At 35.6% G+C, this 24,284-nt stretch overlaps 1 protein-coding gene across 16 annotated transcripts in view; it reads right to left on the bottom strand.

Annotated features, from left to right (window-relative positions):
- ERC1 (ELKS/RAB6-interacting/CAST family member 1) overlaps positions 1-24,284 on the bottom strand; it is a 560,596-nt gene that overhangs the window by 355,540 nt on the left and 180,772 nt on the right. For 13 of the 16 annotated variants that reach the window (XR_003519825.2, XR_003519824.2, XR_003519826.2 and 10 more), the window contains 2 exons: positions 19,593-19,786; positions 7,160-7,171 (listed from right to left, as the gene is read on the bottom strand). Coding sequence is in view for 13 of the 16 variants with exons in the window: in XM_027593114.1 (XP_027448915.1) it covers positions 7,160-7,171; positions 19,593-19,786 (206 nt within the window). In the remaining 3 variants the exon portion in view is untranslated. The remainder of the gene's footprint in view (positions 1-7,159; positions 7,172-19,592; positions 19,787-24,284) is intronic. The other 3 variants (XM_027593116.2, XM_027593119.2, XM_027593117.1) reach the window with 1 other exon arrangement.

Genomic DNA, 24,284 nt, shown 5'->3' with positions numbered 1-24,284 from the left:
ACAAAGGTCAAGTTCTTCCATTTCATTAGACTTGTATCATCTTCACTGACAAAGACCAACATAAACAACCAAACACCAACAATGGAGAAATACCACAGCTTAATTTTTTTTTAAAGAGAGTATAATATCAACATGTATGCAAATAAACCAAATCACCTTACAGCTGCCCATTAAGACCCCTGATTTCCTCATCTTTATCTCCCAGTCTACAATCTCAAATTCTGAGACCCTGAAGTCATATAGATAATAGAAACTGGAGGCTGGAAGGAAGGCTTTTGCAAAAGTGTAACCCATACTACCCAAGCAAGCCAACTATCTTGAAGTTTTGTGACCCACTCCTTTCCCCTTGCTCCACTCTCAATTCTCTGTTACTCCATTATACTGCTCAACATGTTTTTATACATATAAGTAACAAGGTAACAGGTGTCAATGAAAACAATTCTTTTGCTCTAGTATCCTGAAGAGTATCACTTGTCTCTGTACCCATGCCAATATGACACCCCAGACGGTGTTTAACAGAGGCAAAGGGTGGCACTGCTATCTTGAAATCAATGGAAAATGGATTTTTATAAGTTCAAATATGAGCTGATATACAGAAATCAACAGGGATAATGCTAAATGTGAACATTTTTTAAAAAGGATAAAGATCAATTCCAAAACTGTTCATTCGCAGCCAGTGCTCTGAAGCCTTGCCAGTCAAAGCATGCTCTGCAGATCAGCACCACTGGCACTGCCTAAGAGCTGTTAGAAAGGTAAAAAAGCCCAGGCCCTAACCAAACCCGCATCAGAACGACATTTTAACAAACTCCAATACAATCTGTATGCCATCAAAATTTGAGAAGCACAGTTCTAAATTACCTTACCAAATAAATCCCACTATCTAAAATATAAGTTGTTGTGGAGTTTTTCTTGAGCAAGGCTGTAACTGTTGTATGAATCACCAGGGCAACACCTGGAAATAATGCCATCACTACTGAAGGAATATCTCATACAGCAGGCTAGAAATAGTTAAAAAAAAAAAAAAAGTGGCAATTCTTACCAAAGGATAACACAATTAATCCAACTTCTGACCCCCATACTCCGAGGAGGTAAAAACATACATTTAAAAATGTATTATAATCTACATATTGTGTATGGACCTCACAAGGACATACAAAACAAGAAACAGAAGAAAGTTAAGATATGCGGTAAACATGAAATCAGAGAAACTGAATTTGTACTAAAGACTGCCATATCGTAGCAATGACCCTGAGTGAGTCAACTGAATCCTCTGAATCTCAATTTTCTCACCTGTAAAACAGGAAAATACCATCCACTTCATATCATTGTTATGATCTGAAGTGAGATAAAGAGAGATTGGGACGGACGAGGTTTGTCAGATAAAATATTGGAAGTCCATTCAAATTTGTATTTCAGATATGTGACAATGTTTTAGTTTAAATATGTCCCAGTATGTACAACACACTAATACTAAAAATGTAGTCACTGTTTATCTGAAATACAAATTTAACTGATATCTCATATGTGTATTTGCTAAATCTGGAAACCATATACAAATTCAAATTTTAACTAAATTTAGCCTTTCCTCCCTTTTCTACAGAATTTGCCATCTTTAGCTCATGTACAGAATGCCAGGTAATTGTCTACAGCTGCTACTAAGAAAAACTACATTTACCACTTCTCAATGCGTGATGGCACAAAACTCAATACTTTTCAGTAGACAGGTAGATCAGTACAAGTATGTATTCATACATTTTTTTCTACCAATGAATCCTTCAAAATAATAACACTATATTTCAGGAGAACTTAGGTAATGGAGGTGTGCCTACACTGTGCTCGCGTGACCCATTACAAAAAGACTAGGCAACAGTATTGCTTGAAAGGAAAGAAAATAAGGAAAAACACTCTTGAACAATAATGCTATTTAAGAAAGGCAAAAGAATGACAAGTAGAAGCAAAAAATGCAATTAAAAACAGATAATTCTCCTAGATTATAAACTCTTGTCTGTGAATCAAACTCCTTATAAATAGATCACACAGGGTCAGAAATGCTCTTGGGCCTATAAAATCCTGAACACTTCAGCTAAAGACAAAAAAGAAAAGAATGAAGACTTCAAAATATAGTTATACCTCTTTTTGTAAATGTTATCTTCAAAATATAGTTATACCTCTTTTTGTAAATGTTATCTTATGAGGTTTTAGTGCCTCGTATCAGACAATAATGAAAAAAAACCTCTAAGATGTGCAATCAGAGAAATGGCTCGTTGACTAAGTTAGATTTTAGAAATCAATGTAGAACTCTTTGTTGTTCTACAACTCTTTCATCAAATTAAAGAGACTGCAACAACAGGAATGAATGTGAGCAAGACATAAAGTATTTAACTTTTATTACATAACAATATAGGGAGACTCTGGTCTAAATGCAGTTGACAGAAAGTATCCCAAAGATTTGCTTTGAAGACAAGTCTGCAACAGGCATGCTAAACAAAATAGGGGTAATAATAATATTGAGCTCAAATTGTGTAGACCAGAGAGTGAGTAAAAGAGATGACATTTATAGGCTTCACCTAGTAAATGTCTTGTCTTTAGCCAATGCTGCTAAATAAAAAGTAACAATGATTCTGAATCAAATCATATATTTTCATCTATTCAAGGAATCATTTCTTTGCATTCCTTCTGTGGGGATAATGTCATTGAATAGTAACTAAAGACATGTATATATGTTTAAGGATAGAGAATGAATCTTCAGTCATCATCACTCTAAATAAAAATCTCTCTGCTTTGTACTAAACGGAAACAGGGACAGAGGAAAGCAGGAGAGAACAAGAGAGGAAGAGAGAAAACAAATCTGTCCAAACCAGAAATGCTTAAAAAACAAATATTACACTTAAGTGTCACTATTAACACAAAACAGGTGGTTAAAACAAACACTTAAGAGTTAAGTATCTTGCCCAAGGTCCCATAATGAAGTTATCCAAATATCCAATCCAATCTTAAACCATCAATACTCTCTGGATGGTCCACTCAACTGGACTTAGCAAACCATAATTAAAATGGTGAAATGCTTCTGTATAGAAAAAATACTGCACTAAATTCCAACCTGAAACAAAGAATGACTTTTTTTACACACCATAACCAAAATGATTTTTGCCACTGGAAAAACAAAACTTGTTTTATTTTGTATTCCTTGGAAAATAAACTTATTTAGAAGTAAGTATAGTTTAATGGCATTTACTGCTAGAGTAAAAACTACTAAAATGAACCAGCTAACAATATTATAATTAACATAACTTGTAACTCCGAGAATTATGCATACAACAATGACTTCCAAAGACAAATTCTCCTGGGGCAGGGTTTTGTTTAGAGATATTTAGATCAAAACCTGTCTTACAAAAGACAAAAGTAGTAAAACCTCCCTGAAAAATATGTCCACTTGATGTTTAAGTTAGAGATCAAAGTTCTCCAAACACAAGGCTCCACAAGTCTCAGAGACAAAGAGAAAATCCTGAAAGCAGCTCAGGACAAGAGGTCTGTAACCTACAACAGTAGAAACATTAGATTGGCAGACCTATCCACAGAGACCTGGCAGGCCAGAAAGGGCTGGCATGATATATTCAGGGCACTAAATGAGAAAAATATGCAGCCAAGAATACTATATCCAGCTAGGCTGTCATTGAAAATAGAAGGAGAGATAAAAAGCTTCCAGGACAAACAAAAACTAAAAGAATTTCCAAACACCAAACCAGCCCTACAAGAAATATTGAAAGGGGTCCTCTAAACAAAGGGAGAGCCTAAAAGTAACATAGACCAGAAAGGAACACAGACAATATACAGTAACAGTCACCTTACAGGCAATACAATGGCACTAAATTCATATCTTTCAATAGTTACCCTGAATGTAAATGGGCTAAATGCCCCAATCAAAAGACAGAGTATCAGATTGTATAAAAAAACAAGACCCATCGATATGCTGTCTGCAAGAGACTCATTTTAGACCCAAAGACAACTCCAGATTTAAAGTGAGGGGGTAGAAACCACTTAGCGTGCTAATGGACATAAAAAGAAAGCTAGGGTGCCAATCCTTATATCAGACAAATTAGATTTTAAATCAAAGACTAAAATAAGAGATGAGGAAGGACACTACATCATACTTAAAGGGTCTATCCAACAAGAAGATCTAACAATTGTAAATATCTATGCCCTGAACATGGGAGCAGCCAATTATATAAGGCAATTAATAACAAAATCAAAGAAACACATCAATAATAATACAATAATAGTAGGGGACTTTAACACCCCCCTCACTGAAATGGACAGATCTAAGCAAAAGATCAACAAGGAAATAAAGGCTTCAAATGACACACTGGACCAGCTGGACTTCACAGATTATTCAGAACATTCCATCCCAAAGCAACGGAATACACATTCTTCTCTAGTGCCCATGGAACATTCTCCAGAACTGATCACATCCTGGGTCACAAATCAGGTCTCAACCAGTACCAAAAGATTGGGATCATTCCCTGCATATTTTTGGACCACAATGCTTTGAAACGAGAACTCAATCACAAGAGGACAGTTGAAAAGAACTCAAGTACATGGAGGCTAAAGACCATCCTACTAAAGAATGAATGGGTCAACCAGGAAATTAAAGAAGAATTTAAAAAAATTCATGGAAACAAATGAAAATGAAAACACAACTGTTCAAAATCTCTGGGATGCAGCAAAGGCGGTCCTGAGAGGAAAGTATATAGCAATACAAGCCTTTCTCAAGAAACAAGAAAGGTCTCAAATACACAACCTAACCCTACACCTAAAGGAGCTGGAGAAAGAACAGCAAAGAAAGCCTAAACCAGCAGGAGACGAGAAATAACAAAGATCAGAGCAGAAATCAATGAAATAGAAACCAAAAGAATAGTAGAACACATCAACGAAACTAGGAGCTGGTTCTTTGAAAGAATTAATAAGATTGATAAACCCCTGGCCAGACTGATCAAAAAGAAAAGAAAAAGGACCCAAATCAACAAAATCATGAATGAAAGAGGAGAGATCACAACCAACACCAAAGAAAAGAGAATAGGAAAATTAGGCCTCGGAAAAAGAGTTGGAACATGAGTTCCACCGAAAACAAAAGGAAGGTTAACACGAGTGAAAACCTAAACCCAGGACTGTGGGTACCCTAAAGCTCTACTTACCAGGCAAAGGAGGGGAGGTCATCTGCTGAGAGAGAAGGAAGAGGACAGTGTAAATCTGACTGAAGATGCCTCTTCATAAATTAGATCGGTATAAGTATGAAAAGAAGGGCTAATTTTGCTTTTTACTGTATTTTACACCCAAATTGCTTTATTCTTAAATGAGTAAAAGTAAGGGGCCTTTTTCAGAAATATCATTTAGGTCATCAATTTAAACAATGAGAAGAAATACCAGGAAATAGAAATGGGAAAGAGAACCTTTTTCCTAAAATGCCTCACCACCTTATCTTTCTACTTATAATAGAATATTAGCACCTGAAAAGTGGAGTCTTAAAATATCATTACAGAAGAAATATGTCCACTTTTCACATTTTCTACACATACACAGCTTTTCCACTGGGATTCTACTTTGGCACTTTCTATTAACAGTGGTAAGAATCAATAAGAACTGTATATTATTTTAAAGAACCTGAAATATATCACATCATGCTATCATTTGCCGGATCAAACAGGACTCCATGAAAAAGGCAAAAAGTATCATAATAGCTCTATATATTGATTGTTTACCCTGTACCAGATACTGTTCTAAGTGCTATTTATATGAACTCATTCAGTGTTTACAACAACCCTTTAGATCAGATAATTACCCCAATTTTACAGATGAAAACACCACAGATGAAAAATCTACCTAAAAAATTCAAGCCATCTGGGACTCTAGAGCTCATACTCTAAATCTGATGATAGAGTACAGAGAATACATAAAGTCCTGAGGTTGAAATGAGAAGATCTACCTTCAAATCTAAGTTCCACCACTTACTAGTTGGTTGACCCTAGAGAAATCATGTTCCCTAATCTTTGTTCCTCATCAGAATGATAATCTGTCCTGTGTAACCCATACACCAACTGTGAGACTCAAAGAAGACAGGTGCTTTTATAAACAGTAATATATATCATGCCATTACTATTAGAAAACAGCAGCGAAGGTAAAGTGCATAGGGTGTTAACCGTATCATTTTCGGAACCGTATCAGAAATTCTCATGCCTTCATTTACATTTCCATGCTCACATGCAAAAGAAATAACTTCTAAAATTCAGGTTTCAGGGGTGCCTGGGTGGCTCAGCCAGTTAGGTGTGTGACTCTTGATTTCGACTCTTGATTTCAACTCAGGTCACGATCTCAGGGTTGTGAGACTGAAACCCACATTGGGCTCCACACTGAGTGTGGAACCTCCTTGGGATTCTCTCTCTCTCTCCCTCTGCCCCTCCCCCTCCCTCTTTAAAAAAAAATTTAGGTTTCCAATTGTGCTCTGTTAGTTTCTCTTCCCAATAAAGATGGACAAATTACTTAATGGGCTCAGAACTTGTGTTATTCACCTAAAGAGTGGAAATAATACATCTCTCTACATACTGCTGGGACGATCAACTGAAATAAAAGATGTAAAGGTTCTACCATAGAGCCTCGGGCACTGATAAATCCAAGTAGCGCTGGCTGTTTTGGTTATCACTTGTTGTACCATTCAGCAGAATCACAAAACAAAACCAAAATTTCAAGGGTGTATAGGTTTGTACATGTAAAATAATTTCAAGATTCTTCTAAAAATCCACAGACTACAGCAAATTTCCCTCCAACGTTCATGCTGCATTTTCTATGTCTCTGATGAAATTTTAATTAAATTAAAACAATTTTTCTTCTCATTCCCCTGGTGACTCCTTTCATCTTCATTTCGCTCTCAGTCAAAACCTGCTCGGTCTGATTCTTGCTTTCTGACTACTTTATCTTTTGAAGCATAGAACTTTGAATCCACTCTTCTGGTAAACCTAAAACTTCTGACATTTTATGCACTCATAACTAGATTTCTACACATATCTCTCCTGGAGTAAGGGCTATCATTTCAGTTCCTCATTAGAGTTCAAGATAATGTTAGTACACCACCATGCTCTTCTCTTTGTTTTAGTACAAGCATACTGACCTTGAGGTGAGACTGAAGACAACAGCAAATCCAGGAAGAAAATGTGAAAGAGAAAGTCAGAAAGAATTAGTAAGGACAATATTCAGGAAACAATGTTATTCATAGACACAGACAAAACATAAAAGCACAGGATTAGAGAAGGGAAAGGGGTAACACAGATTTTGCACAGGCACTAAAAATTAGTAATTTCAGATTTTCAACTCTCAACAAGTGTATTTTCATATTAGATTACACCATTGTACCTTAATGTAAGTTTCAAGGAAAATTTTTGTCTAAAATTTACCATTTCTTGAAGCAGGGGGAAAAAACATTTATTAAACACAAAGGAAAAGAGAAGAAGGTCAGCACCTCCCCCTTTTCATTTAAGTAGCTGTGATTTCACAACTTAAATCACCTTAATTTTATATATACCCACCTTATAACTGACTAGTCCTTTACCCATCCCCCACACTCCATTTCTTAGATCCAAGTTATGCATAACAAAAGCAGAAAAACATCGAGAGCTTCAAACATTCTCTGGAATACAGAATTCTAATTGATGAGGAAGAACTTGAAATAATGGCCCCAAATGTGAAAACAATAACTTTTTCCTATTTAGAACCTCATTTTTTTCTCATTCCAAATCTACCAAAATCTACCTCAAATGGTGCAATCTAAAAGCAATAATGAACAAGAATATACAGCTCTATAAACATCACTCCATTTCTAATACTGCTCAGCAGTTAGAGATGCAAAGATTTGCCATGCTCAGTATTCCTATATAGCATGAAGCCCCAGTAGTTCATTATTGCTTTTTATAACAACAGGCAGTTTTTCCTTTTTAAAAATTAATCAATTTCACTGAAGTTAGTATTATCCCCAAATACTTAAGACTTCTAATGGCCAGTGCCATCCAGATCATCTTCAGGATCTAAATTTTACTTGCAGAATCTAAAACAAAAGGTTTATTTCTTGAATGCAAGCACCATTTCAATTTGTATTTTAATGTTTTTTAATGTTCCAGTATTTAAAACCAGGGTTTTTAAAAGTCATTGTGAAAATAATGAAAGGTAAGGATGACAAAATTTATCATTCCCACTCTATAAGATAAAGAGAAATGAAAAACAGAGAATAAAAGTGACTTCCTCACAATCACACAGTGTGTAAGTGGCAGATACAGGATAAAAATGTGGGTCTGTTGACATCTCCCTGGGCATATTTTATATGTTCTGTGATGCTTAGAGATTCCTAAAGGGAATGTATAAAATAAATCCATGCATCTTTGGCATATTTAACACAGTAGAGAATGCAGACAATGTTCAAATGCAAAAATAGGCCAATCTCTAAATGACTGTTCCCAATTTTCTATCTTTGTTGGTTATGACACAATAAATCAGAAAAATTTTAGGTCAACAATGACACTAACTGAAATTTCTTATGGTTGCATGGCTTTAAATAAGACCTAGGTAAGGTAAATCTGTGGGGAAAAAAATTAAGCTTACTCCTATCAACAGTGAGCAACTTTTTACCTATTTCATGGTTCATGAGTCATATTTCACTTTGGCATCAAACTATAGTTCTTGGGAAATTAATATGGAAGAAAAAAGTCTGCATATAGAAAAATTCTACAGAATTCTAATGTTTGCCCCTCTATGTAAAAACTTAAGGTAACAACTAAACAAAAATTCCTATAAAGACTGTACTAGTAAATTACAAGGTGCTGTGCCCACAAGAAATTTTGGCAAGATGACCTAACAGAATTGATTACGCAAAGCTGTTTAATTTCTTTTTTTTAAATGAAATCAGTGAAATTCATCAAGGAGGAAGAAAGAAACAAGCAGCTTCCCCAGAAAGCAAGCTGAAGCAAGCAGGATCAGATAAAGAACCAGTCATCTTCAGTTATCATACTCTTAGTATCTTTCCTTTTTTTTTTCCAAACACAGCCCATTCTTAACACGCAACCCCTGCAGCAGTAGTCACTTCTCTTCTACTCAAACTACATGAAGACCACATTTTCCGACACTGAACTTCATGGGTCAAAGATACATAACCATGAATTTAAAAGTAAGGAAATTCTTCTCAAAGGAACCATTTTCCTCATGAATTGTATACTAGTTTATGCCAAAGCTATATATAGCTTAATACTAATTTTTAGACAGAAGGTATCGTAAGACCTTAAATTGAGTATCAATTTGGCATTTCTTTAAAAAAAATTATAAATATGAAGACTAAATATGTAGGTTTACATTTTTAGCTTATACTGTGTAGATGGCTAAATATACTGTGATACCAATATGAAGCAATCATGAACATAAAGCCAATTTTCCCAATAAAATGGTCCAAAAAAATTTTTTTAGGTCTACCTACATAAAAAACAGGAAGTAGGTAAAACAGTCAAATATCTAATTATAATAGTAAATATATTCATTTGGTTACACACACATTTAAAATGGGGTACATTAGAAAATAAAGTTAATTTGGAAATACTTTCTTCCACTTCCACATTCTCTGAAACAATTTTATGCACTCTCTTTGCATGCATCTTTAATATCTATTCACCAAGGACAGAAGATGCACCATTACTTTATGTATCACTAAGATAAAAAAAAATACTAATTAAACTAAGCCATGCCATTATTTACACATGTATCCTAGATTCAGAGATGTTAAAATGTAAAAATAAAAGTTATAATTGGTATTTCATTGTGACAAAAGAGGTAGGAGGTTATCTATACTTCTATCTAACCTACAGATCAAAAAATCCCACGGGATTATATTAATTATATAAAAATATTTTATAGATATGTTTTACTTATACTTTTACAGAAGGAAAAGTATAGGCACAACTGTAAACACATTACGAACATATAGAAGAAATGAATAAAAAATATTTGCAATATCACTAATTAAGTATAATAAGGGACTAAAATAAAATCTCCATCTGTTTGATTGATGAAAGGGCTGAATATACAGGTAATGGAAAGATAAAAATGGAAGAAATGTGGGATGATTAGACAGTGAAACGAGGAAGGAGCTCTGTCTCTTTGTATTAATATATACACTGATTAGGCCCTCAATAATGTGGAGTCACACAACAGAACATGATAGACACTATAAGAATAGCACAAATAAACAAAAGAGAAATTACTACCTCAGGGAAGTCAGTAAAGCTGGCTTTCTTTTCCAAAAAGGTAACAGTTAAAAGGGGTCAGATTCCCAAAAACAAATACAGAAAAAGAAAATTTTAGTCAAAGAGAAAAGAGTAAGAAAAAGCAGATAAGAAAAAAGGATTCATCTTTTAATTTTGAGGTCCATTTTTTTACAAAAACAGAGGTAATTCTACTAAGATTATCAAAACACAAATTTAAAATATCATCCTGTAAACTAGTTCACATTTCCCAAAACATTTTAGGAGATTTATGAAAAATAAAGACAACTCCATTTTCATTACATAAAATTTCAGACACTAATAATCTTTAAAAGCAAATCAAAAACAAAAGGCCAATCCTTGACCCATGGGATTTAAGCGAAGCAACTATCTTCCCTAATTTCTTCCAATACCACCAGAAAAATTCTTTCTCTTACGCATACATACATGCAAATAACACACCAGATTATATCTCACTCCTGAGAGGATAGGAAAACAACCCCAATATTCGTGTCCAAGATCAGTTCAGTACCTTGATCTTGATGCACAGAAGTACAGATTTATCTCACTTATCAAAATGAGATTAAGTTACTACTTTAGAAGCTCAGTTAATTCAGGGGCTAACTACCTTGAGCCTAAATTCTGAGCAAAGTGAGAACACTCTTGCTTTAAAAAAAAAAAAAAAATCGGGGCGGTGGGGAGGAGACAAAATCAACTAAAGAGGCTCTAAATCACATGACTAGATATACTCTACTTTTTAAATAAAGCCAGTTGTTTATAAATCAGAATGTAATTCCCTTAGAAATAATATTATACATGCAGTTTAGGTTTTCTTACTAGCCCACAAAATTTAAGTTTAGTCATGATGCAAGAGCCCAGGACTAATAGTTCAAGATGAGGTCTAAAAAAGATGGTTAGCAAAGAAAATAAAGTTAACCATCAAAAAGTGAAAAAACTAAGTTTCCTCCATTATAAGTACTCATAGGACTGGCCTAATAATGTGTGTGTATATACGTGCATGTGAATGAATAAGTAACAAAACTTGTCTCCGACTCTCTTGCTTCCTCAGAATGGTAGCAGTACCAGTATCCTGGCTTCCCCTCTCTATTTCACGTCTCTATGCCAGAGTTCCAGGACCTGTAATTAAAAGTCTAGGGTCCAAAATTACCTACTAGTGTTCCAACCAAACAATCTTTCAAGTCATTGTGATTTCATATTGGTCTTAAAAATTAAAAGACCACACTCAGGGGCCTAGGTGGCTCAGTCGGTTAAGCGTCTGCCTTTGGCTCAGGTCATGATCCCGGGGGTCCTGGGATCGAGTCCCACATTGGGCTCCCTGCTCGGCGGGAAGCCTGCTTCTCCCTCTCCCACTCCCCCTGCTTCTGTTCCCTCTCTCGCTGTGTCTCTCTCTGTCAAATAAATAAATAAAATCTTTAAAATAAATAATTAAATAAAAGACCACACTGAAGAGTACAAAGTTCAAGAAGTCCCTTCTCTATGAAAATCCTATATCCAGGGGCACATATTAATTGGGTATATTGAGTATTACTTCTCAGGAGAGCTCAACCAAACCTTAAACTGAAACCTCATCGCTGAAATGTCCAGCTAGCACACAAGTCATGGAAAGATGCCTGTGCTAGCACCATCACAAAGGAAAACACAACAGCTGCTCTTTGTTGAAGTTCTGGTCTTCTGGGGCCAGAAATACCTCTTTACTGAGTCAAGACTGACAGAAAGGCTAGAAGTCAGACATGGAAAGACTGATACCTGGCGACAAAGCAACCCACACGCCAGTTCCAAAGTACCTGTCCTCTAAGACAGCATTCCAGCATGTGGGAAAAGCCTTGGACCTCAGCAAGATCTTCAAGTGAACAACCTCTGAATCATCCAGATGTCTCCATCTTCCCTTTCTAGATGGTAAGTTCATTAATAAAAAATTGAACACAGGAGGTTAGGGGGGAAAAAAAAAGGAAGGGAAAGACTCTGGAATTGTTAGGCACAACTCTATTACCACCTACTTACTTATGTGATAGAGGACCAGACAATTATAATCTCTCTGTGCCTCAGCCTCCTTATCTGTATTTTAAAAACTCTATATAAGAACCTTTTCCAAAAACAAAAAAGTCATGATACAAGAAGGGGCAGCTAAAATTAACAAATAGAACTATTAAACAAAGTACATTAAAATTTTAGGGGCATCTTTCTAAGAAAAACAAGATCTACCTGATAAACACCCCAAAAGGAAGACATGGAAGGCTTACAGAGTTCCTACAGGAAATCTCCACCCAAAATATGTGCCAGTTTGCTTTTTAATGTTTCCACTAAAGGACAGAGAAAGAATCGATTGTTGAATACAAATGAGTTAAGAGTAATGCCCACTTCAAAGTGAAATAAGGCCATTTCTGCCACAATAAAAACTTGTTTACAATTAAAAGGTCAAATATATCCCTCTTTAAAATAGTTGCCTGATTGAGGGCAAAAATCTCCTGTATAATGAAGGCCCTTTCAAAAAGTAAAGGGACAAGATTTGTTCCAGGCATTTGGCTGGGGATGAAGTAAGAGAAGAGACAAAGAGAGGACTGAAACAAAGGTAAAGAAGCACTGACACCTGTGTGGACGTATCTGAAAATATCAGCACAGCACAATCTGTGTAACTGCTTTAACTGGTATCCTCAAATTACTGCTTTATTTAAAAGAACCAAAGTTGTAATGACAAGGGAATCACTCCTGATTTAAGGCAGTAATTAAAACAGGAGGAAGTTAATTTTAGATTCATAAAGTATCTGGTAGACAAAGATAGCCCAACCTTGGTTAAGGCCTCTAAGCTGCTTCTGTTCTAGCACCTTCAATCCTTGTTTAACTTCTCAAAATTTTAAATCTTTTCAAAATGGTTGCTTCTACTATAGAAACACTTTAAAAAGGAAACAAAAAAGGGGGAAGTAAGTTTGTAAACTGTAACCGTCTGAATGTTTTGGGTGGCAAATTACAGAAAATCTTGTTTCAAAATAGTTTAAACTTTAAGAAAATGTACTATATCACATAACAGGAAGTGCAATTTCAGAAATACTCCTAAAATGAGTTCAAGGACACTCCCAAACTGAAGATGACACAAACAAATGAAAAGATATATTATGCTCATGGGCTGGAAGAATTAATATTGTTAAAATGTCCATGCTATCCAAAGCAATCTATATTCAATGCGATCCCTATCAAAATACCAATGTATTTTGCACAGAACTAGAATAATTCTAAAATTTGTATGAAAACACAAAAGACCCTCAATAGCAAAAGCAATCTTGAGAAAAAACAACAAAGCTGGAGGTATCACAAGCCCAGATTTTGAACTATACTACAAAGCTATAGTAATCAAAACAGTACGGCACTGGAACAAAAACAGACGCACAGATCAATGAAAGAGGATAAAGAGCCATGAAATAAGCCCACACTTACACAGTCAATTAATCTACAACAAAGGAGGCAAGAATATGCAATGGGCAAAAGACATTCTCTTCAGTAAATGGTGTCGGGAACACTAAAGAGCTACATACAAAAGAATCAAACCAGACTACTTTCTATCACTGTATTAAAAAAAAACAAAAACAAAACAAGAACCTCAAAACAGATAAAAAACCTAAATGGTAAGACCTAAAACCATAAAACTCCTAAAAGAAACCATAAGTAGTAAATACTTAGATATCAGTTTTAGCAATAGTTTTTTTGGATCTGTCTCCTCTGAAAAGGGTAACAAAAGCAAAAATAAACTATTGGAACTATATCAAATCAAAGAGCTTTTGCATAGCAAAGGAAACCATCAACAAAATGAAAAGGCAACCTACTGAATAAGAGAAGATACATGCAAAAGATATATCTGATAAGGGGCTAATATCTAGAATATATAAAGAATTCAAACAATTCAACAACAACAAAAAACTAATTTAAAAAATGGGCAGAAGATGGAATAGGCATGTTTCCAAAGAAGACATAAAGATGGCCAACTGACAAAAGATGCTCAATACCATGAATCATCAGGGAAATGCAAATCAAAACCACAGTGAGATATCACCTCACATCAGCCAGAATGGCTAATACCAAAAAAGACAAGAAATAACTAGTGTTGGTGAAGATGTGGAGAAAAGAGAACCCTGGTGCACTGTTGTTGGGAATGCAAACCAGTGCAGTCACTGTGGAAAACAATATGGAGGTTCCTTAAAAAATTAAAATACTATGAGACCCAGTAATCCACTTCTGGATATTCACCCAAAGAAAACAAAAACACAAAATCAGAAGATGTATGTACCCCTATGTTTACTGCAGCATTACTTACCAGAACCAAGATATGGAAGCAAGCTAACTGCCCATCGACACATGGATAAAGAAGATGTGGTATATATATTTATAATGGAATATCATTCATTCATAAAAAAATAAAACCTTGCCATCTGGCACAAATGGATGGACCTAGATGGTATTATGCCAAGTGAAATAAGTCAAACAGAAAAAGAAAAATGCTACAATAAAAAACAAAACAAATACCAAAAACAAAAAAAAACAAAAACAGAAATAGACTCATAAATCCAGAAAACTAACTGGTCGTTGTCAAAAGGGAGGGGGAAGGTAGAATGGGTGAAATAGGTGAAAGGGGAAAAAAAGGTACAAACTTCCAGCATAAAAGAATTTAAGTTATGGGGATGAAAATATAGCACAGGGAATACAGTCAGTAATATAATAACTTTGAATGGTGACAGATGGTCACTACACTTAACCGTGGTGAGCATTTCATAATGTATATAAATGTCAAGTCATTATGTTGTCTACCTGAAACTAATATAATATTGTATGTCAACTCTACTTCAATTAAAATATATATAACAAAAAAACCCCAAAATGAACTCACAGGTAGAGAGAACAGCTAAGTGGTTGCCAGAGGTATGGGTTGGGGGGTGGGGGTGGCGAAATGGTTAGAGGTTGTCAAAGGTATAAACTTCCTGGGGATCTAACGTACAGCATGGTGACTACAGTTAACAATACTGTAGGGTGTATTTGAAAGTTGCTAAGAAAACAGATCTTAAAAGTTCTCATCATATGAAAAAAAACTTTCTGTAACTGTGTACCATAACAGATGTTAACTGCAGTTATTGTGGTGATTATTTTGCAATCTACACAAATACTGAATCATTACACTGTATGCCTGAAATTAATATAATGTCATATGCCAATTATACTTCAATAAAAACAATTTCTTTAATTAAAAAAATTTTAAACAATTATTGCAGAAGTCTGAAAAGATATTAAATCAGAATTCTATCAGCCTACACTACTCTTCTTTCAATATTTTAAACATTATCCAAAGATAAGCCTCTCTATTATAAATCTAAAAAGAAACTCTAATATGATCACTTTAGAAGAGAAATTCATAACTACATTCAGGGTTCCTGAGGCTAATCTAAATTGATCTACTTATATAAGGACAGGTAAAGCTCTAGGGTTTTTTTATTTTTGTTTTTGTTCTTCTTTAAATTGATTTGTTAAGACTATCCAAAATCACCTGATGATAACTTTTTAAAATGTCAACTTGGCTAGGGTAAAGCACTCAGACACTTAACTAAACACTAATTTAGATGTTGCTATGAAGGTATTTTGCAGGTATAATTAAATCCTCTAATCCATTTAAGTAAAGGAGATTATCCCAGATAATCAGAGTAGGTATAACTGAATCCTTTGGAAGGCGTCTAAAAACAGGTGAGAAAAAAAAATTCTGCCTATGGACTTGGCAGAATTTTTGCTTGTGCCCATGGGATTTCTATCCTGCTGGTGATCTTCTCTTCCCGTCAGCTAGCCATCCAGATTTCAGACTTCCTTTGCCAGTCCCTCACAATCATGCAAGACAACTCCTTGTAATAAATTTCCAGACATTATATATATATATATATCTCCTACTACTTCTGCCTCTCTGGTTGCACTCCCAACTTACATACACCACAGTATAAAATATGAATTTAGAAGTAATACTTCTTACATTTAATTGGGAAAATATTTTGTATGTGCAGACCTATGGTGGGCTTACATAATCCTTTTAAAAACTGCAGTAAGTGGGCGCCTGGGTGGCTCAGTTGGTTAAGCGACTGCCTTCGGCTCAGGTCATGATCCCAGGCTCCTGGGATGAGTCCCGCATCGGGCTCCCTGCTCAGCAGGGAGTCTGCTTCTCCCTCTGACCCCTACCCCCTCTCATGCTCTATCTCATTCTCTCTCTCAAATAAATAAATAAAATCTTTAAAAAATAAAAAAATAAAAACTACAGTAAGTCAGGGTGCCTAGGTGGCTCAGTCGTTAAGCGTCTGCCTTTGGCTCAGGTCATGATCCCGGGGGTCCTGGGATCGAGCCCCGCATCGGGCTCCCTGCTCCATAGTAAGCCTGCTTCTCCCTCTCCCACCCCCCCTGCTTGTGTTCCTGCTCTCGCTATCTCTCTCTCTGTGTCAAATAAATAAATAAAATCTTTAAAAAAAAAAAAACTGCAGTAAGTCAGTGCTACAACACTGAATCATCTTCTAACAGGAGCTACTATTGTTCTACAAGGGCAATGTAAGGGACTATTCATTTTTATCTAGATCACAAAGAACAGGACTGGGAATTCTTTATGAATTCTTTAATCTAAACCTTTTAACATTGGAGATCCTTATATAAGAAGCACTAGGAAATATGCAAAGGTTACTAAGAATTTTCTCTAGTTCGATGATCATAACAGTCTACTTTTTGCATTTAGAAGGCTGCTGAACACCCTTGGAAATGAATTCTACATCCTGAGTTACAGTGTGGCACTACCGTCACACTAGTAAGGGGACACTACTTAAAGGGAATTCCAGCATTAGAACAACCACATACAAGATTGGCTAGAAACAAAGACGAAGACAATCATAAGCAACAATATCAGAATCGTACCAGACAGAACACATACTTTTTCCACAAAACAAAGTACCCAAGAGGTACAGTTCAACTTGACACATACCGGCTGTTCTTTAATTCTGATCAAGCAAAATTCCCAGCAAGCCTCAGCAGTAGCAGGAGCGGCAGGAGCAATTCAGTCTAGTACAGAACTGTAGCCTTACATAACACTCACTTTCCCAGGAAGGCCCAAACAAACCCCCCTGACGGTGCAGGGACAGAAACCTGGCGTGGAAGGTACAAACTGCGGGAGACTGGCTTTCTGAGAAACAGCATGGCCAAGAGGGGACACACACAGAGACACACAGAGACCAAAACCCCAATGGATTAGGACCATGATAAGACAAATCAAAAGAAAGGTGAAGAAATTCAAATGATAAATTATGGGGAGACAGACACCCACACATAGGAAATAGTGGAATGGCAACACAAGAAGCAAATGGTTAGTAAGAAACACAGCAGCCACACACATGCACCTCAGTACTAAATATGGGAACAAAAGGCATAATATAATCCTAACTGTCTCTATCATTCATATCTTAAACTATATAGCTGGGCAACAAATTATAAAGCCAGTAGCAAAAACTGAGTTTTAAAAACTTTCTTTTTTTTGATAGCCAAGAAACTTTGTGTCAAATCCTAAAACAAAATTACAATGGTACCTGGCTAGAGGCTAAAACTGTGTGGTGCTTTCCAACCTTTTAAGTTATATTCTGTGGAAAGAGTAGATAATTTACAACTTTCTCAAAATGTGAGAAATACAGTGGTTAATGAAAGCTATTTGTTGTGCTTTGGGTATCAAATATAGATTTAATCCTATTTCTTACTATCTTCCAAGTCACACCCAACTCCAAAAATCAGTATTAGGTCCAAAAATGAATCAAAAAGTTTTTCAAGCAAGCAGCCTGGAATAACAAGCAATAATTTCAATGTAGATTTCTAATACAAGAAAACAAACCGAAAAATGAAACTTGATCAGGAATTTTTCTTCTGAAACATTAAAATATTTGGTGGGAAGTCACTAATCCATCAAAAGTATTATATTTTAAAACCTATGCAGCACTGCTGATTTCAGGCCAACACAAAAGCAGAGAGGCATGTGTTCACGTGAGTATGTAAGTGTGTGTGTGTGCTGGGGGACAAACTGTAATGCAAACATGAAAAGGGGCATATAAAAATACAATAATCTCATCTGGAGACCAGTAATTTTTAATTCTAATCTAAAGAATTCTATCCATTCGTCTTATCCAGAACCAGAAAATATGAATAGAGTTAATATCAAAGTAAGAAGAATCTCATGAGTATGCAATCAGTATAGTGAAGAAAAATTGTGAGGGTTAGACTTTATTGTTTTAGTTTCTTGAAAATCAAAATTCTATGGGTACAGAACAGGAAAAAAATCAATTCCAGGGGGGAATCTCAAGTCTCCCAGTCTCCCAAAAATTTTAAACTTAATAAACAACTTACGAAAGTCATCTCATATTTCCCAATCTTGAAGAACATGAAAATAAAATATTCCTAAGAATCAGCTCCAAGGAGCCACATAGGTTAATGACTTCATTCTGTCACTGTTGTTTCTATTTAGAAGAATATGAGTGATGAATGAAGTTCTACTAGAAGAATTACTTCAAAGTACTTGTAAATTTATGTTAAATACATGCTGTAAAAGAAGAGGTCGGAAGACATATACTTAATCTTTAGTATAAAACACTCTAATTACAAAAAAAAAAAGAAAACTCCAAGAGAGCTGTCAGGCTAGACCTGTAAACACAGCTCATTTTGAAGAATTCAAAGTCAAAGACCCATAAAAATCATATCCAAGCCTCTTAAATTATCCTCAAAATGTTGCTTCTTCTAAATCTGACCTATGCACTGATGTAACAGCCTTCTTCTCCACAATACAAATTGCGTAAAGTCTAAAAATTCAAAGCCGAAAGGAGCATCGGGCTCAATAAAAAAAGGTCTAAGCCAATGAAAAAATATTACCTCCTTGAACTTGAGGTTTATTTGCTCTGTAGATAATGAAGTAATTAAAAAGCAAGTAGCTATGTGTACCCTCATGATTAGCTAGTGAAAAGTTTAATTTCTTCATTGATGAATACTTTCTCACTTTCCAATCAATGATGCCGGTGTCCACAGCTTCCTAATATATCCCCATTTGATGTTGCCTTTCAGATGTTGCAGCAATGAATTTACAATGACTCAGAATAAAAAGTAGATTAAAAAAAATAATACAAACACTCAAGAACCTAAATTCCGAGAGGCAGATATACTGAACAAGTATGCCCCCCAAAGTATACAGTTTTAAAACCATACTTTAAACCTTTCTAACACAGTAAGTCCACCATTCAGCTTTCCTATCCTTACCTTTCCAACTCTGCGATCTTCTTATCTTTGTCATTCTTCTCATTTTCCACTTCCTTCAATATTTCCAAGAGGCGGTCAACTTCTGCCTGGGCCTTGCTAGATTCATCTTTGAACCTAGCAATCTCTCTCTCCAATTGCTGTATTCGGTCACTCATCTCTGGACTGGCTCTGGCTTCCAATGTTGCCTCATGTGCCTACAAAGCAAAGTGTTCAAATTCTATCAGACATATATATAGTGGCAGTGGGCAAACCATGTCCCAAAGGACCATCTATATTTCAATTTAAATAGAGCATTATCAAATATCTAATAGCGGGTCTTCAATTTATGAAGCTTTTCTCTGCTTAAATATTACAAAGACAAAACAGTAGTAATAAATTGAGAAATAATTATCATGGATTTCAAATGGATTTGTGTTTAGATGTACTACAGTACATATCTGAATATTAGGCCAAAAATCATATGACAAGACATGTTTTTCTGAGTGTGAGACATACAAACAAGCCATTAGACTACTACTGATCGACTATTGATCTCTCCAAGATAATCTCTCCAATCTCTCAAAAAGGCATCACTAGAGATTCACTGCTGATGTTACTATAACCAATGCCAATGCTGAGATCTAATTCCCACTTGACCCTTACTTCCCTTCTCTTTTCCTATATACTGCTTTACCAAGCATGTATGAATCACATGGCCTGGAGCATACACAATCATATAGACACTACTAATGTGATGCCATAAAACTGAAGCTAGGTTACAGGGCACCTGGGTGGCTCAGTTGGTTAAGCGTCTGATCCTTGGTTTCAGCTCAGGTCATGATCCCAGGATCATGAGATGGAGCCTCACATTTGGCTCCGTGCTCAGCATGGAGTCTGCTTAAGATTCTCTCCCTCTCCCTCTGCCCCTCCCCCCACACTCTCTCAATCTCTCTCTAATAAATAAATATTTAAAAAAAAAATGAAGTTAGGTTAAGAAAATGGCTATCCACACGCAGGTATCTTCCTAAGATAGGATTCAGGATTTTACAAGATAACATGGAACAAGCAAAGTCGGAAATCAACAGTCCCATGTAGAACCAAGAAAAAATTTTCAGATTCCTGTTGCAAATATAACTAGTACCTTCAGTGCATTTTGGAATGCAAAGCAACTTCAATAATTAAAAACTAATTATCAAGTCTTTAATTTTTCTCCCGAAACTCTAAAGCCATGCATGTATAATGTATTTAAAGAGAAGGTAGAGGTGAAGATGTTTTATTTTCCCTTATTTAATAGACAATAAAACATAATTAGTTCTTTAAAATGGTTTGAAAAAATATTAAAGGGGTAAATATATATTATTAGGAAATACTTCGGAAAGCTCTGATGCAAAATACCTTGAGTAAAAGAGAAATGTTCCTATAAATTGGGCTAAATACTTTGTCAAAGCAAAAGCTGTACTTCTAAGATCAAGACCTTTACCAACATCTTTTGTTTCAGGTTTAATCAGTTAGGAAAATCCAGTTACTAACAGTGGCCTTTAAAAAAGATTCCCCTGGCAGCCATGTATTTTCATGTGTTAGCAAAATTCTAATCTAAACTGGTGTGGTTAAAAGCCACAACAAAGTAAAATCAAGAAGAAAGAGAGGCAGCCCTGAATGAATTAACTCATTAAGAATAAAACAAGGCAAAAGCAGCAGAAATGCAAACACTTCCCAATGCCTGGAGGGAAATTTTGATCTTACAGAAACTTTTCCACTTTGTATTCATCCCAATATACTTTAGAAAGGAGTTATTTTTTAAGTCTAGAGTTCCTACTTGAGGAAGGGAGAGAGAAGGTCAAGTGCATTCTTTTTCTACAGAGTAGTAAAAAACCACTCATAAAAAATACAGAAAAAACATCAACCAGGGCTTTATGGCACTACTCTGTCACATCACTCACTGGTCGGAATGGGTGGCTTAATACTATTTCAGGATCCTAAAGGGAGAAAAGTCAGTAAGAAAAGGAGAAAAAAAGGTAGAAGGAAATGGTATAAGAAAAGAATAAGCAAGAGAAAGAAAGTAAAAGATCAAAAATAGAATTTTTAAAAACTTGTGATAAAAAAAATTCTCCAGAAAGAGATGTCTCTTCCCAGAGGGAAAAAAAAAGAATTCAGCACTTTTTACAGTTCTCGTAATTCAGAAGTTGAATTTCAATGCTTTCCTTAATAATTCTGAGGTCATTGTCTCACGCAGAAGACATAAAATATGGAAATTCACCTACAGGGCATAAATTCCTAAGCTAGAAGTGTTTCTGTTCCATTTCCACTCTGTTCTATTTTTGTGTTAGTACCGTACTGTCTTGATCACTACAGCTTTTTAATATAACTTGAAGTCCAGAATTGTGATGCCTCCAGTTTTGCTTTTCTTTTTCAAGATTGCTTTGGCTATTCAGGGTCTTCCGTAGTTCCATACAAATTTTAGGACTATTTGTTCTAACTCTAACTCTAAAAATGCTAGTGGTATTTTTTTTTTTAATATTTTATTTCTTTACTTGAGAGAGAGAGAGCATGCACAAAGGAGGGGGCAGAGGGAGAGGGAGAAGCAGGCTCCCTGCTGAGCAGAGAGCCCGATGTAGGGCTCAATACCAGGACCTGAGCTGAAGGCGGATGCTTAACCAACTGAGCCACCCAGGCAACCCTGCTGGTGGTATTTTGATGGGCATTACATTAAATGTGTAGATTGCTTTGGGTAATATAGACATTCTAACAATATTTGTTCTTCCTATCCATAAGCATGGAATGTCTTTCCATTTCTTTGTGTCATCTACAATTTCTTTCATCAGTGTTTTATAGTTCTCAGAGTACAGTCTTTCACCTCTTTGGTTAGGTTCATTCTTAGGGATCTTAACTGTTACAACTGTAAATGGGATTGATTCCTTAATTTCTCTTTCTGTTGCTTCATTATTGGTGTAGAGAAATACAACAGCTTTCTCAACGTTATTTTGTATACTTGTGACTTTACTGAATTCATTGATCAGTTCTAGCAGTTTTTTCGTGGAGTCTTTCAAAGGTTTTCTATATAAACTATCACGTGATCTGCAAATAGTCAAAGTTTGACTTCTTCCTTACCAATTTGGATGCCTTTTATTTCTTTTTGTTGTCTGATTGCTGTGGCTAGGACTTCCAGTACTATGTTAAGTAACTGTAGTGAGAGTAGACATCCCTATCTTGTTCCTGACCATAGAGGCACTGAGGATGATATTAGCTGTGGGTTTTTTGTATATGTCTTTATTATGTTGAGGTATGTTCCCTCTAGACCTACTTTGTTGAGGGTTTTTACCATGAATGGATGTTATACTTTGTCAAATGCCAAATAATAAAGGCAAAAAAATCCATCTACTGAAATGATCATATGGTTCTTTTATTATTGTGGTGTATCACACTGATTGATTTGTGAATATACAACCACCCCTGCAAACCAGGAATAAATGCTACTTGACTGTGGTGAATGACTTCTTTTAAATGTATTGTTGTGTTTGGTTTGCTAGTATTTTATTAAGAATTTCTGCATCCATGTTCATCAGGGATACTGGCCTGTAGTGGAGTCTTAATCTGGTTTTGGTATCAGGGTAATGCTGGCTTCACAGAATGAATTTGGAAGTTTTCCTTCCTTGTCTGTTTTTTGGAATAGTTTGAGAAGAAAAAAAAAGAAATAAGTATGGTGGGGATGTACAGAAAAGAGAACCCTTTTACACTGTTGGTGGGAATGTAATTCAATACAGTCACTATGGAAAACAGTATGAAGCTTCCTCAAAAAGTTACAAACAGAACTACCATATGATCCAGGAATTCTGCTTCAGGGTATATATCCAAAGGAAACAAAATCACTATCTCGAAAAGATTATCCATACCCCCATATTCATTGCAGCATTATTTATAGTAGCCGAGACAGGAATCAGCCTAAATGTGCACTGATGGATGAATGGATAAAGCAGTCATGGTACATATACAGAATGTAATACTATTTACCCATTAAAAAAAGGAAGGAATTCCTTCCATTTGTAACAACATGGATGGAGCTTGAAGGCATTATGCAAAATGAAGTATGTCAGACAGAAAAAGAGAAATATTACATGATCTCGCTTATATGTGGAATCTAAACAACTGAACTCAGACAAACAGAGAACAGATGGTTGGTTACCAGGGGCAGGGAGAGGAGTGTGTGAAATGCGTGAAAGCGGTCAAAGAGTACAAACTTCCAATTATAAGACAGTAAAGTTCTCAGGATGTACTACACAGCATGGTGACTATGGTTAACAACACCGTTTTATTTGAAAATTATTGAGAGAGTAAATTTTAAAAGTTCCTACAAAAAATAAAATAAATTTTATCTATATAAAAAAATAAACAAAAATAAACCTACAAATAAGCTATAAAACAAAACAAAATGCTAATGTAGAAAACAAAGACAACAAAATCCTAGGCCTAATAAGCTCCGTAAGAATTAAAATTGTAGGGACGCCTGGGTGACTCAGTCAGTTAAGCATCTGCCTTCGGCTCAGGTCACTGATCCCGGGGTCCTGGGATTGTGCCCCACATCAGGCTCCCTGCTCAGTGGGGAATCTGCTTCTTCCTCTGCCTGCCACTCCCCCTGCTTGTGCTTGCTCTCTCTCTGACAAATAAATAAAATCTTTAAAAGGAATTAAAATTGTAGCAAATAAAAAAACCAAAAAA

Source organism: Zalophus californianus, chromosome 9, assembly GCF_009762305.2.
Source record: "Zalophus californianus isolate mZalCal1 chromosome 9, mZalCal1.pri.v2, whole genome shotgun sequence".
Classification (NCBI taxonomy): Eukaryota; Metazoa; Chordata; class Mammalia; order Carnivora; family Otariidae; genus Zalophus; species Zalophus californianus.
Note: the sequence above shows the minus strand (reverse complement) of the source record. Positions and strands in the feature narration are given on the sequence as shown.